Below are 15,928 nucleotides of genomic sequence, written 5' to 3'. Positions count from 1 at the left end.
GGAGCGGATGACCACCACATCTTTGTGGTCAAGGCCGGAGTCCACCAGGGCGGAGCGGAAGACCACCACATCTTTGTGGTCAGCGCGGAAGCCCCCCAGGGCGGAGCGGATGACCACCACATCTTTGTGGTCGAGGCCGGAGTCCACCAGGGCAGAGCGGAAGACCACCACAGCCATGTGATCAGGGCGAGGGCCCCCCAGTTCCAAGTGGAAGACCACCACAGCCATGTGATCAGGGCGAGGGCCCCCCAGTTCCAAGCGGAAGACCACCACAGCCATGTGGTCAGGACGAGAGCCCCCCCAAGGTGGAGCTGACCTCTGTGCGGCCGTACCAACGGGACTACGAAACTCCGGGAAACCCCTGGTGTCTTTACTGGACTCCAGAAGATCGGTGACTTGACCTGACTCTGGAGAGTCAGCGGTGACTAGACCTGACTTTGGAGGGTCAGCGGTGACTAGCCCTGACTCCGGAGAGTCCACCAGAACCTGACTCGACTCCGGAGAGTCCACTGGAACCTGACTCGACTCCTGAGAGTCCACCAGAACCTGACTCAACTCCTGAGAGTCCACCGGAACCTGACTCGACTCCAGAGAGTCCACCGGAACCTGACTCGACTCCGGAGAGTCCACCGGAACCTGACTCGACTCCTGAGAGTCCACCGGAACCTGACTTGACTCCTGAGAGTCCACCGGAACCTGACTCGACTCCTGAGAGTCCACCGGTACCTGACTCGACTCCGGAGAGTCCACGGGAATTTGACTCGACTCTGGAGAGTCCTCCGGAACCTTACTCGACTCCGGAGAGTCCACGGGACTCTGACTCGACTCTGGAGAGTCCACTGGAACATGACTCGACTCCGAAGAGTCCACTGGAACCTGACTAGACTCCGGACTGTCTGTGAAGACCTGAAGAACCTTGGCTTCGGGCACTGTCTCTGGAACGGTCTCGGGCACTGCATCGGGAATGGCCTCAGGCACCGCCTCGGTAACGGCCTCGGGAGCGGCCTCGGGAGCGGCCTCGGACACTGCATCGGGAATGGCCTCAGGCACCGCCTCGGTAGCGGCCCCGGGAGCGATCTCGGGCACCGCATCGGGAACGGCCTTGGGCACCGCCTCGGCCTCTGGAACTGCCTCGGCCTCCGGTACAGCATCGGGCGCCACCTCGGCCTCTGGAACAGCATTGGGTACCACCTCGGCCTCTGGAACAGCCTCGGGCACCGCCTCGACCTCCGGAACAGCCTCGGGCACCGCCTCGAAGGATAATGAGGGAGAAGGATAATGAGGGAACAAGAGAACGGTGGGGGACAATCAATTACACAACAAGGAGGAAGGTGACCAAATAAGGGAGGAGGAAGTGATCTGGTGACAGACACCGTGAGCAAGGAGGACATCTAGTGGAACCCCAGGGAACAACAACCCAGACACTGTGACAATATCCTTTTTCGGGATGTAAAATGCAATCCGAATATAATTCCATTGCATTAATGAATACATAAAGTGTCTCAACTACCTCAAAGATAGACTACCGCTGAAATAGATATTAAAAAATATCTCTGTGACAATACAAGGCTCTGTCAAGGCTCTGTTAAAGGAAAGGACGCTCGTTTTAGCCAATCAGAAACGCCTGTTGGCTGGCAGGTCTCGAGAGGGCGGGGTTTCAGTTGAGATTTACAAAGAGACCAGTGTTTTAGAAAACGACTAATAATCGTTTACAATACAACACATACCTGTATGTAGCTGACGGAATTTATGAATTTTCAGTAAATCTAGATGACTTACGGAATGTCTTTGTTAAGTACTGATATAGGAGAAGGTTTTTCAAAAACTTTAGATTAAATGAACAAGTTGCTTCATAAAATAAAATAAAATAACGATTCAGTGTCCCCATGATACAAACTTGTCAAAATGCTAAGGATATCAGCTGGTAAAAAAATATGTTGATTGGCATGTTCTGCCAAATAATTTTGTAATAATGTAATATTTTGTCAAATAAGTGCAATATATATTAGCAATAGCCAATATAAATATAATTTTGTAGCACTTTATTTGTGTACAAGCTTGAACAAAAGCCTATTGAAATTTCTACTAAATGTTTATGTACATAAATTCTAAAACTGATTCCAGGTCAGTTATTAATTTATTATTTTAGAATGTGCTTGGTTTACCAAACAGCTTGTAAACACTATTTCAAAAAATGTTTTTTAAAAGGTTTTTAGAAATACTCTTTTTTTTTTTTTTTTTTTTTTTTTTTTATGAACACAAATTATAAAGCTGATTTGAGATCAGTTATAACTAACGTTAGGCATAATTTTTTGGTTTCGCAACAGAATGGCTAAGCTGAAAGACGTCACTTGGTGAGTTTATTCGCCCTCCGAAGCATTGATTGGAAACATCGAAGGATTCATTTCCTTTGTTTAGAGGTGACAGCCATAAAAAGGACGAAGATAATCGCTTCCACCCTTCATGCAGGCTCTTGTGAAAACAGCCATCTTGAAAGAAAACAGTTCAAAACAGGCAGCACTTTAACGTGAGTGACCTGTATACACACAAGAGACATGCCGGTGTCCTGATTACACACCCCAAAACACATGCATACCTGTTGGATCTCAGGATTTAACAGAGTTCCATAGTCTTCACCCTGTCAATACAATTTTCACGCAAACAGTTCTTTCTCGTATATCCTGCAAATGTATAAACATGTTTAGTATGTGGTACAAGCCTTTTAATTCGTTATGCCTTATTTAAAAGCAATTGAATGCTGCCTGTTTATTATTAATAGTTTGCATGAAACAGTTTGAATATTGATTTGCTATAACACAAGCAACTGTCTGATTTTCACAAACGCAGATGAGCAGATCAGCCATTTAGATGTGTCAGTAAAACTATCATATGTTTTTGTGTTTTGCTTTACTGTGTTAATGCTTTTGACGGCCAGGCATTTGGTAGAGATTGTTGTTTGGTCACAGATACTGTGGAAAAAGTTGGCACAGTTATCAACCTAAAATGTTCAAATACTGGTTGATATGTCCATGACTTGAATCAGCTAATGGAGCTGTCAAAGAATACATGAGATGTTAAGATTATAAGCATGATGCATGGTTTTCACTGTTCTTTTATGTTGAGCCTAAAGCTTGTACTTGTTTCTTGAGGACTGTGTTTATCTTATTGTGCTTGTAAAAAATTCAGTGCGATGAATCTTTGAACCGTCGGACATCCAATGCAATCTGAAATAGCAGACTTATTATGAAAAACTAGAGGCCACAGGTCATATTGGTTTGTAGCGTTTGTGAGATAAACAGGAGCCTGTCTGTGAACACTGAGGGAGATAGGAAGTGTAATACTTTAACCTCTCACTTCTTGCTCATCTTGTGTGGCAACATTTTATCGGTGAGGTGAGGGCCCTCAGGTAGATAGTGCAAAAACAAAAAAAACAAAACACAAAGGCACATCAGCAGGAGAAAGAGAGGCTCGGAGCACTTGTGGCCAAACCAAGAAGTTTTTGAAAACAGAGGACGAAAGGAATTTCAGCAAAATGAGCCAAGTCACGTCGCAGTTGAAGGAGAGACAGGAAGATGAAAGCGGCTGGAAGACTGACAGAGGACATGAGGGTAGGAGAGGCGTCACCACAGGAACCATCTCACACTGACAGGATCTTAACCAGGAGATGGCATCAAACTTGGCTAAACAAACCTGCGTGTGATGGCTAAAACAGACAGATGTCAATTTTAGATTTAGATTTCTTATGGTTTAAACTGATAAGTTTGACTGCTTATGCAATGCATAAATCAAAATACAGGTAAAACACCTGTCAAAATAAATGTGGAAAACGGCTCCTTAATTATATAACAGTCATTGGGCTGTGTTTCTGTGGACTTTTCTTAGTGTTTACATTACTTAAAATGTTATAGTTATTCTTTCCAATGTTTTTTAAAGTGTACTTCACAAGATCATTCTAATATACTAATTTACTGCCTAATTATCATCAATTATTGCTTGTTCTCAATTATAAATAATGATTCTTGTTATCATCAATGTAATCAATGTAATCATCAATGTTGTACTGCTTAATATTTTTAGAATTTTCTTTTTGAATGGACCGTTCAAACCGCATTTATTTGGAATAGAAATCTTTTGAAACATTTTGCATGTCTTTACTGTGACTATTATTTTAATGTGTCTTGCCTTATAAAATACATTTATTAAAACCAAAAAGTATATATTACTAACAAGTTAAATTGAGAAGCTTCATCAGGCTTTAGTTAGCAACCTGATTTGGTCAGATGCGTTCGATCATACTGAATTTTATTTTTGATGTATGAAAGTAGTTCATTTGGACGTCACAACACAAAAATAACTTTTTACATTGCCTGAAACAAACATTTTATAAAAAATCTATTAAAAAAAAAAAAGTTTTATTTGAATGTCTTTAGTAATTTCAGAAACAGTTTACAAGATTTTAATATGTTTAATTTGCGTGCCCGAGAGCAAAAGTGGAAAATTATTATTTGTAATGAATTTAAAAATAGGCCAATTACACACATTCAGCAGAATTATTGTTCCCGTTGAAAAATGCATGTTTTCCAGCTGTGTTCCCAGTCTGTGGTTTGTTCAACTGCTGGTTCTTTTCTGTAAGCCACAGGCTGTAGAGCGCTGTAATCAGTTTAGAGCGTCAGCATTTCCTGGGAGATGCAGTCGTGTGTGGAATAGAATGTAAAGGCTCATTTACTGTGAATAAAACTGCCATGATTCCACGTCCCCTCCCTGTGTTACGTGGATACCACTCTGCTGTGGTAACCAACCAATGAGGAAACTGCTGTTTTGACTGCTGTCTTGGCTCACAGAGATCCCATCAGTTGTTTACGCCCTTACGGTGTCTGGGTGGACATGGGTGATGAATGCTTTCAAAATCCTTGTCAAGGACTCTGTTTTTGTATACAAACTGTACTCACATGTACTCACCAGCAGGTTTTTACAAGTTGACAATGAATGATGATTTGGGTTAAAGTGGCATGTATTTTATCATTGTTAATATAAGCCATTTGTTGTTTGATTTCCTCAAGAAAAAAAATGGTGGTGACACTATAAAAACATTGTTCTGTATTAGCATCAGGGAGTTTACAAAGTAATGCCAAACAAGACTGAATTTTTGGTTCCACAAAAATCCTTTCGGTGAACAATCCTTAAAACAAACCATCTAAAGAACTGTTTTGCACTATAGAGAACCATTTTGTACGATGGAAAGATTTCATGTAAGTTAAAGGTTCTTCATGAATCCACCAATGCAAATAAAGAACTTTTATTTTTGAGAGTGTAGGATTTTTCTTGTGTGCAAAAATGGCATATTTCGCCTTTAATATTATTCCAAATTCTTTTTACGAAGGATGAAACCAAACTTTTAGAAGTCACAATTATTTTTAATATAAAACACCTTTAAATTTCACGCCATGAAGAATCAAGAAAAAGCACCTTCGTAATTGCTTCCAAAGTGCATTTTAGGAAGGACTCCAGCTTGACCGAACGAACAGTTTTTAGTTCATCTCTTCATACAGGAAATGTAGAGAACATGCATCACAAACACATCTTACAAAGTCCCCCCCCAAAAAAACAGAACACAAAAAGAACAAGAGTGAACGAGTCTGGGGTTGAGTCAGTCTCCTTGATGCCAAATGGCACGTAGACGAACAGCAGTCTTGATGGGTGAAATTCATCAGACAGCTTTGCAGTTTGGGGTTGGAAAGGACAAAGCCCCTCCCTCTCTTAGATGGGTAGCTGAAGAAAGAGGAACGAGAATGTAGCGTAAGGGACGAGCAAATGACCAGGCAGATTTAGGTGGCAATGAAAATGTGAACTTGGTGTGCGTGTGTTTGTTGTGATTCCCACTTTAAATGGGAATACATTAGGGTTTTTGTTCAATGCCAAGACTTAAATATGCATGTTTCTGAAAAAGACAAACATATACACAAAACTACAGTTGGGTTTAATCTGTTTCCTAATGGTTTTAATCACAGGCTCAAAGCTGATCCTGTTCAAAAAGATATCAGAATTGAATAGAATCTTTCCATGTATGAGTGGAAATTGTTTTTGCAAAGCTAGATCTCTTCTACCATCTCACCCCCCCCCCCCCCCAAAAAAAACACCATATGGCTTCATACAGATGCTCGTGAAGTGAGTCCAAGTGAGAATGTCAGAGATCCGCCTAAATTAACTTCTAATTGGCATCCTATAAAATCCTTTCTCAATTAACTAGCACACATGCGAGTTGTGGGTCAGACCACAGATGCGACTGAGGTGACGGACGTCACCTTGTTTTCTTCCGCCCAAGGCTGTAAGTTCTGCAGGGCGTAAAGCGAGGAGTTGTGTAGGCAGAGAGGGTCTTGTTGGAGCGGCTGACTCAGGGTCTTCTGAAAGGCCTCCTGTTGTAGCTGCAGCATCAGACGGTTGGCTTGCTGTCGCTCAGCCTCTCTCTCCTCAGCGGTCTGCCTCCTGTCATCAGAGACGCATGATTGAAGTCAACATGATGTGCAGTGACTGAGACCCTTTTCAAATACAAAAGCAGATTATGTCAACTAACATGTTTATCTGGTGCAGGTCCTAGGCTGGTTTTAATTACCTTGAGAGATCTGAGCTTTCCACGTACACAAAAGAGATGCCATGCCTTTGTGAAAAATAACAATGTTATGACTGAAGTCATTTTGAATGGAACACATGAATGTTAATGGTTCTGTACATTTAATAATGCCTTGAATGTACACATGAGGAGCCTATTGGAGCTGTCAGCGTAAAGATTTGAGTATTATTATATAACAGTACATGACAAAACAATTATTAAATGCTATTTTAATGGTCGGGGGATCTAATATGTACTTTGATAGATCAAAAATGATTAATCTTTCTACCAACTGCATTAACTTACAAGGATAGTTCATTCAATTTTTATTTTTATTTTACCATCATTAACTTCATGGCATGTGTCACTGATTGACTGTGTGGGGGGAAAAAAATCTATGAAGACAGAAAGTCATATGTTTTGGAATGACATGAGGGTGAATAAATGATGACAGAATTGTAATTTTTGGGTCAACTGTCACCAAAATGTATTTAATGTGAATGAACAAAATGTTGAAAGGCACATGAAGGAAGCATGATTTCGAAACACAGAGGGAGCATCAACAAACAAGCAAATTGAAATGGTTTCTTCAGGCAATGTTAATTAATTGTTTTTTATTGTTTTAATTTTTTGCACCAACAAAGGATTTTAAGGTTCAAAATAGCTGAAATAGCAAAAAAAAAAAAAAAAAAATTTAGATTAGGGCAATTGAAATCCAAATATATACTGAGGTTTTTTTTTCTGACATAAATTATAGAATTGCCATTTACTTATAATGCTCTATTATTATTTATTTTTTAAATCTTAAACAATTATAAAAGGTGTGATCACTAACAGCATGGGGAAAAAATGAGCAAAAGCTAGAAACAAATGTGTGCTGCATTTCACTCCAGGTTTTCCAGTTTTGTTTCGATGTATAATATTCAGCTAGTCTAGAGACACTGAGAATGAAGGATGTATCTGTGTGTGAATCATATGGATAACAAGCCTGTGATCAAATGAGCCGAGTGCAATCACATTACAGTGATGCATTTAGCTGTTACGTGTGCTGGACGCCGGGCGGTAGGTATGGAGCAACCATTTAGACCCTCATGGTGGACAGATTTTGTCATGAAAGATGAAGTCATTAGGCTGTGTGATTCCATGCATTCACGACATGTCGGTTCATTTTGAAATAAACTGTTCTCTGTGTTGCTGTTGATATTCAGGTTTGATTGGTATCCTGTTGTGAGGTAAGATTTACCAGAATTTCTAAAAGTGACCGCGCTAGTGAATGTTTCCCAGCAGCTTTCAGCAGATACAGATAATTGCTGAATTAAGTTGAGCCCCATGAATATTGATGAGCAGGCATACTAAAGCAACCATAATACATTTTTATTTGTTAAAGGCCATGACTCAGCTTCATTATAAATAAATCCCCTTCAGCCAGCTCTCTCCTCTGCATATTGCAGCCTGTTGGTAAAACCAAAGGTAAGTAAGCCAGCTCTTAATTAGATCGGGCACTTATTTGCTCCAAAAAAGCCAACAGCAAAAGGTTGAGTAGATTATGGGGAAAGGATGGACATGCTCTCAATTATTCAGAAGTATAACTTCAGTACTGCATGGACAGCAAGTTTCCACAGAGCCTTTTAAGAGCTTGGACGTTTCTGCTGGGTCAAGGCAATTGGTGTTCAATTTAAAATAAATAAACAAATAAAAAAGCAAGCCTCTGCAAATTTACAATAGTATTTTTTCCACTAGGCCCCAAATGACCTCTTCACTGAAACTCAGTTCTGACTAAATTAGTTGCTATTGGGATTTATATCTAATCAGGTTTAGCCAACAAAAAAAATGATCTGAAAGCCTTGGATTCACATTCACCTCCATTTCGTTCTTCTGTTTTGAAACCAGGTTTTGACCTGAGCGTCTGTCATCTTCAGGGCCTTGGCGAGAGTTGCGCGCTCCGCGGACGCCAGATACTTCTGCCGGTGGAAGCGTTTCTCCAGCTCACAGATCTGCACGCGGCTGAACGACGTGCGGGGCTTTTTCCGTTTCGGTGGAGTTCGGTTCTGGTACGGATGGCCGATCCGTCGTGTCACGGAGAACGGTGAAAGAGCAGCTGAAAAACAAGATTTAGGAGTGAGTATAAGTGAAAAATATTTGCATTCAATATCACTGAAAAGAATAATATTCACAAAACAACATATTTTGGAAGGTCTTCCAATTTGATTAAAATAGTGAACATTTTTACAAGTTTTTCGAATTCAATGTATTTTTTAGTAATCTTTATGGCATCAGGTAGCCTAGACTATACCATCATAACAGTGGAAGTAAATTCATGGTCAGTAGGGCAGAAACAAACAACCACCAGAAGCATCACTGTTGATGTAGTGGTCTTTCTGAGTCTATTCTGAAATATGTATTTAATTAGATTGATAGATAAAAACAAACATCACAATAAATGATACTGATGACACGTTATTTTGAGTTGCACTTAGAACCTTAAGGCTACATTTTAAACCATGCACTGATGTTTAACGTGATTTATATCTGTGATCAGTTTTCCTGAACGCAACATAGTTTGTTTAATGTACTGTTGCTATAGTTACCTCAGCTGAACACAAGTTTTGTTCTTGAGGGTCTTTTTTAAGTGTAAATTTGGGGTCGTGATGTCAATCACTTTTAACTTCAGTCTATGCATGGATGAATTGTATTCCAGGTTTATATCACACATAGTGCTCACAGCAGTGAACTCAGGCTCATCCCTCATTCAGTCCTTCTGTATTGTTTATTCATTATTCATGGTTTTACAACAGAGGTATTGATTGTTGCATTTAGAATTCTTTGTAAGCATTATTTTAGCTTCTTTCACCTTTCCCCTCCTTCATGTTTTTTCCCCTACTAATGTTAGTAGAAGCAGCTGTGAATAACCGATGTAAACACGTTGGCACCTTTCCTAGATGCAAGCCCAATTTGACAATATGCCAATATATCACTTAATAGAAATGTATATACATATGTGTGCGTGTGTGTGTGTGTGTGTGTGTGTATATATCCTGAGGCCTCTAAATGTATTTGTTGTCCAACTGTTTTTAGCTAGGACAGTGTTTATGCACCTGAAAGCAACCTTCAAACAGCATCTGAATAACGATGCCACATTAGCAGTTTGTGGCAAACTATCCTCACCATTTGGTGAATATGATAAGGATGTATAAATTCAAGATTAAGAGGACCAAATGTAACATAAGTATCATCCATTGGAAAAACTCATATGTGTCAGCCATATGTTCACATATAGTCATAATTATTAATAGCATATGATTTGTGTGTAATATGTTATGCAAAACTATAAATAACAAAATAAATACACTTACATTTTTTTAAATAATTTTGGCCTCCCATGCACCATAGGAAAAATGTGTTTGTATGATTCAGCAGAAGCCAAAATTCATATCGAACAATATGAACATCTGATGACTATATCTGTGTAGTGTTGTGTATTAAAGTTTTGTGCAAAAAAAAAAAAAAAAAAATCAAATAAAAAACAAAGTAAAACTGTTACCAAAATATCACATTGCATAATTTATATAGAATACAAAATAACTTAAATAGTTTGGTCATGATAAATTGAAAAAATAAAATTGGACCAGAATAACAAAATAACTCAACAGTTCACTGTGCAAAAATCTGTTTTTAACTGAGTAAACCAAGGGAGTGACCTTCGGCCAGAGGTGTTTTATTCTGAACTTGGGTCTTGCCAGGTTGGCTGGCCATGTGTGAAGACCGAGAGCCAGTTTTCTGTTTGGCAGGTTGGAGTTCAGATAATACCATGTTAGAGATCTGTAAATGTCTGTACTCAACTACATTCATTCACGTTCTGTGTAATTCAAGATTCATCGTTTGCTCTCAGAAGAACTTCTCAGCAGTTCACACTATTCACGCTAGGACTCCTCAAGGTCTGATATGAGGCCAGTCTTACATTGAATCTGTTTTGGTCAACCTCAGAGATGCTAATTTTATCGGTGTAACTGAAACAATAATAATAATAATACATAAATAAATAAAAATAATGATAATGATAATAATAAAACAAGGTGTCATGATTGTATTTATTTAGTTATTTTATTTTGATTAAAACACTCCTAATGTTTAGTTTGTTAGTTTATTTGTCATATTTTATTAGACAAGCCAGTAAAAAGGCTTCTGATTGGATCAAGCGCATAGACTCTTCATTCCTTTGCGTAATTAGATTTTATTGCTTTTAATTAAAGCTATGATCTTGAGTGACAGGCGGCACGTGTCATCATCAATTAAACACACCGGTAATGAATCTAGAACGTTTGACATCAAAATTATAAAGCTAAATTAGTTCAGTTATTTTTATTATATATATATATATATATATATATATATATATATATATATATATATATATATATATATATATATATATATATAATATGATACACTCAGGATGTTTGTTTTCGATGGTCACAGCTTATACATTTTTTTTCTCCTTTCCCCTTCTTCTATAGGCTATGTCAGGTGTGCCGATTGGAGAACAAACCTAATAACAAATTTCCCAGAAACACTCCTCCGCAGAATACATATGTGGGTCAAATGGAAACAAAAACAATCCCCGTATTCAGTCTCGACAGCAGAGGGAATTCTAAATGATAAGTCTGGGTAATAAAATTTATGGTGAGCACATCAAAAAATCAAAGCTTGCCTTAGAGAATATGCGACCAGTAATAAAATCAGTTATACGTGATATCACCTTCATGCGACAGCGCCTGCCTTTCCCATTGCGCATATTACCTTTGTTGAAATCTAATAAATATACATGTAATGGTTTCAAAGCGCGATATTGAAATGTAACATGGGCATTTGTCGCTATTTGAGGCAAAACAAAATGTGCCTTTAAATTTCCACTCATGCTGGGAATTGAAATATCGAATAGAATAAAATAATTGTCAGGAAATGCCATAAACCGACCGCTCGAGAGCCTCGTCTTCCCTTCAGACACTGTCACCATGGCTACACGGCCTCGTCTCAGTTTCATAATCATTTGTATTTATGGGTGGGAAAGATCATTATTGTCATTTCAGATAGAGGGGCATCCACATGCAATTTCATTTTCCAGTTTCTCCAAGGCCAGTGCTATCAGATTACGACCATCACCTGCCCCTTGTTGTGATGCAGCTGGACCCAACAGCCCTCTCCAGCAGCGGTAATACAAATAAATGTACCTACTGATGAATATACTGTTATGTGACTGAGTCTTTTCAGAGCACGCGCGGAAACAAATACAGAGCGTTTGAATTATAAGACACGTGAGTTTTTCTCGTGTCAATGCAGATTCTGGTATTGTGTGTATTTGAAAATGCTGCTCCGTAAGAGCATGCATTTTATTTCCACAGTTATATATAGCTAGTTGCACATAGCAGTTGTCACCAGGAACCGAAAAGCCGTGCGTAAAGGCCGTTACCATCACCAGAGCACCCGTGTTTATTGAGTGGAGAGCTACTGATCTGTTTATGCATTTCTGGATTTTTTTAAACTTGCAAACTGCCAAGGAGTCAATTAACAAAAAAACATGTGGTATAGCCTTTCATCGCCTCCCAGACCGGCATGAAATGTCCGGCCTGCAGTGCATATCGAGTCTCAGGCCTATGCGTGCACCTGTACGCGCCGTGACACTTGTGGTGAAATGCAGACATGCCATTCAAGCTGACGGAGAAAAAGGTCGGAAAAATATAAACCTATTTCAGACAGGCATCTCGACTTGTGCATTATGACTAATCTAAGTGGCTCTGGTTCCTTTGGATTAAGCTGGGAAAAAGGCACCAAATTAATTGTAACTGAATTGAAAATTTAATGACTGTATTATTATCTTTTTGTTATGCAAATGCAGATTTTCTTTAATATGCTTATAGATCTATGTATATGCTTATTATTATTTTTTTTCTATTTTGTTATGTTTATATATACTTCAATGTGCAGTGTTAAACATCCATATTTCATTTCGGCGCAATTCAAAGGCACGGAAGAGATAAAATATTATAAATGAGTGGCCCAAAGTGACTATGAGTAAAATTGATAAGCATATTTACAAAAGAGCTTTTGCAGTTGACATATCATTTTCACATTTGAATAATTAATGAGAATATAGCGGATTTCTGAATATTTAATGCGCAGAAATCTATATTCTTCTTAATTTTCATCTCACTGTGAGTGACGTCATTTGAAGACGCGAACTGACCAAATGACGAGACACAAATAAGGTGATACATATATTTTCTTATTATATCTTGGCATATATATCTTTTATTAAAATATAAATTAAAATATATGAAAATTTGTATATAAGAGCATTGCTATAATAATAAACATACCCTATAATTTTCATTTTTTTTTTTTCCTGTAACCATGCACAGGTTGTTGATTTGTTTTGTTTTTGTCCCAAAATCCAAAAATCGTCCTCTGTTCGATCTCTATTGGTATTACGTTTGCGTATAGATTAAAACGATTTGTCAACATGCCATTACGCATCAATGCTGGTTGTGGCAACATTTAGCTCCATGCAAACACTGTATCATGATTCATTTGTCTTAAAGGTTCAGAAAGACAGTGGCTCAAGAATATAGACGTGACTTGGGGTCATATAAAACCATTCCACACGAAATTATGATTTTGAAAGCCACTGTGTTTTTATGAGTAGCACACGTGTATAATATCCACGGGCCGAGATCATGATGCTGGGTCTCCTGTGCGCATGATCGTCGTCTCTCTCAAATAAAAATGAATTATTGTGCTGGTTTAAAGAGTGTCTAGTGTTACTCCTCAATTTTCAGATGTGTCGAAGAGTAAAGCTAGTTGACTGTTTAAAGGGTTTCCGATATTAATTCACTGTGCAGAGATGTTAGATATCAGATTTGTGTTGTTGTAGTTGTTGTTGTTGTTGTTGTTTTAACAGAGAAAAAGAGTGAAATTTAAATATAAACACCTAATATTGGCACTAAAAAATAATCCTCTAAAACAAAACAAAGCAAAAATATTTTAGAGTAAAATCCATGTGGTTCTAAAAACAAAAGGTATCATAAAATAATAATAAAAAATACAGAGTTATTATATTCCATTATATATTACTGTATTTAAACTTGGATATTACATTTTAGTAGTAAAATTAATAGCTTGATGTATTTCTTATTTGTAAAGTGTATATATATATATATATATATATATATATATATATATATATATATATATATATATATATATATATATATAAGCTAAATGAATAAATAATAATATATATAAGCTAAATTAATAAATGTAAATCTAAAGGTGCGCAGTAGATTCAAATGATATTTAGGCCATAAACGGCAGCGAGTCAAAAATATTTAAGTAGAAATAGGGGCCTGAAGATTTAAGAACACTCTTGAGACTTACTTTTGTATTTAAAAAATAACAGTATAAATAGGCTAAGTAATTTCAATACAAAAATACCAGTAGCAGTTTATTTTTTTATTTTATTTTATTATTTATTGTTTTTTTTTGTTTTTTTTTTGTAATTTTGTTTGGCGAAATGTATTGCATCATCTGCATTTTTAATGCAGTTATCGCTTTAATTTATAGAAAATCGCTTTCGAAATCTGCTGAAATTTATCAGCTATTTAAATATATATATATATATGTTCTGAGCTGATGAGACAATTTTCTTATTGTTAGCGTTGCCCTTAAAAGTCAGTCTTCGTTGATGTTGGACAAAATTATACCCTTTTTTTCTAACATAAGCAAACTGGGGCAGCCTTTCTTTTGGCAGGGCTGTAAATATTTTTAAGTCTTACCGGTCAGTCGATCTTTCGCAAATCTTCTGCTGCTCTCCATCCAGGGGAACGTGAAACTGGCGGGGCTGCCCATGCTGGGTACCGTGTGCACGGAGGGTATGCCCGGTGGATGGGCAGTAGTCGGCGGGTGAGGCGCGGATGGCATGGGTCTGTGGGCCGGGACGCGGATGACACCACCTGCGTTCCCTGAGTTCACATTAAGGTTCATATTCATGCTCACATTCATGTTCATGTTTACGTTGTAGGAACCTGCCAGTCCCGCCGCCATCGAACAGGCCGGATTGTACACGCTGTTGTAGCCGTTCGCGTAGACGTTCGGCGCGAGCGCGTAGTCCGGGTCGCCGGTTCGGCTCGGCAGCATGCAGCTACTCGGCTGGTCGGAGCCATTGAGAATCTGATCTATTCCAAAGCTGATGGGTTCGTGCTGCTGGTGGGTCTGGTTCACCTCTTCGATCCCCGTGTGTTCCATCGTCTTTCTGTTACGCACAGCTTGGAAGGTTACGATTTTTAATTCCTAAAACTTCAATGCAACACAAATTATTCCCAAATGAACAGAACTGATTAAAAAAAATAAAAATAAAAAATATTCTTCCTTGAATTGCTCAGAGCCCATGCAATTTTATATAGGTGCCATTTAATGCACGAAAACAGCGAAGAACAGAAATCACATTGACATCTTCACGATTAATTCAGCGTTATCCAACACTTTCTTGCATTGCGTCTGGCTCCTTTTCAGTTCCATGATGATGCCTAAAAAAGCAGCTCGGCAGTAGAAAGGGGTCCGTGCTCACTGTTAAATCCCGAAGTGATGAGTTGCCAAGTTGTAGCAAACAAAAGTGACGCGTTTCTGGAGTGGTGCTGTACTACCTCAGAAAGGCGCACGGCCCGGACCTGAGCTCATTATTGTTATTTGAAGTGAAGTGTTAACTGTCCGATACGTGCATATTAATTGTCGTGAGCTGAAAATGTCCTGTTCACGCTCCTCTTGAAGTGATTTCGAGCAGGTGAGGCAAACCCCTTCTGCCCAAACTATGTCACGCGCCTCTCCATTGGCTCTTGCGCACTTCTGTAGAGGCTGTGTCCAAATTCAGGGTCTACATCCTTCGGAGGGCGCATTTGAAGGATGTTACGTCACAGCGCCGCGACGAAGGCTGTCCAAATTCGTAGGATCCTTCAAATGCGGCCCACAAATGCGTCCTCCTTTTCCCCGAATTCGAAGGATGGGTGTGATGGATCCTTTCGCGTCCTACCTATCCCATAATTCTTTTCGGCAGGACGAAACGAGCGGTAGCGGAGTGGGGGAGGAGTATTATTTTCGATGTTTTTTAAAAACTGGCTTTTCAAAAAGATATATTTTCAGTGGTTTTCTAGTTAGGCATTTTGTTTTAGCATTAAGCATTTTTTTTTTTTACATGTGTACGTGTATATGTAAAAAAAAAACGTTTACTTTCGTAAACTAGCTTCTTCCTTACTGCCTGTGTGAATTTCCCCT

At 38.7% G+C, this 15,928-nt stretch overlaps 1 protein-coding gene across 2 annotated transcripts; it reads right to left on the bottom strand.

Moving 5' to 3' along the window:
* Nucleotides 1-5,122: 5,122 nt before the first annotated feature.
* Nucleotides 5,123-15,497, bottom strand: LOC113045125 (T-cell leukemia homeobox protein 3). 2 transcript variants are annotated; one of them, XM_026205306.1, is made up of 5 exons: nucleotides 14,437-15,497; nucleotides 8,468-8,705; nucleotides 6,611-6,655; nucleotides 6,303-6,483; nucleotides 5,123-5,769 (listed from the first exon to the last, which is right to left on the bottom strand). In XM_026205306.1, the coding sequence occupies exons 1-5, from the start codon at nucleotides 14,903-14,905 to the stop codon at nucleotides 5,758-5,760; spliced, it is 945 nt and encodes a 314-aa protein (XP_026061091.1). In that variant the 5' UTR covers nucleotides 14,906-15,497; the 3' UTR covers nucleotides 5,123-5,757. The 2 variants fall into 2 exon arrangements, with proteins under 2 accessions (XP_026061091.1, XP_026061092.1); XM_026205307.1 differs by lacking the exons at nucleotides 5,123-5,769; nucleotides 6,611-6,655 and having other exon boundaries at nucleotides 5,776-6,483.
* Nucleotides 15,498-15,928: the final 431 nt, after the last annotated feature.

This window comes from Carassius auratus, chromosome 27 (assembly GCF_003368295.1).
Source record: "Carassius auratus strain Wakin chromosome 27, ASM336829v1, whole genome shotgun sequence".
Classification (NCBI taxonomy): Eukaryota; Metazoa; Chordata; class Actinopteri; order Cypriniformes; family Cyprinidae; genus Carassius; species Carassius auratus.
The sequence above is the reverse complement of the archived record's forward strand: the minus strand, read 5'-3'. Positions and strand labels throughout refer to the sequence as shown.

What these genes read in the sequence shown, in the direction of transcription:
- LOC113045125 (XM_026205306.1), bottom strand. Translation starts at nt 14,905, where the DNA reads ATGGAACACACGGGGATCGAAGAGGTGAACCAGACCCACCAGCAGCAC. An exon ending in TGCGAAAGATCGACTGACCG is followed by an intron (nt 8,706 to 14,436) that starts GTAAGACTTAAA and finishes CTTGTTTTTCAG; the next exon opens with CTGCTCTTTCACCGTTCTCC. An exon ending in GAAAGCTCAGATCTCTCAAG is followed by an intron (nt 6,484 to 6,610) that starts GTAATTAAAACC and finishes CTCTGATGACAG; the next exon opens with GAGGCAGACCGCTGAGGAGA.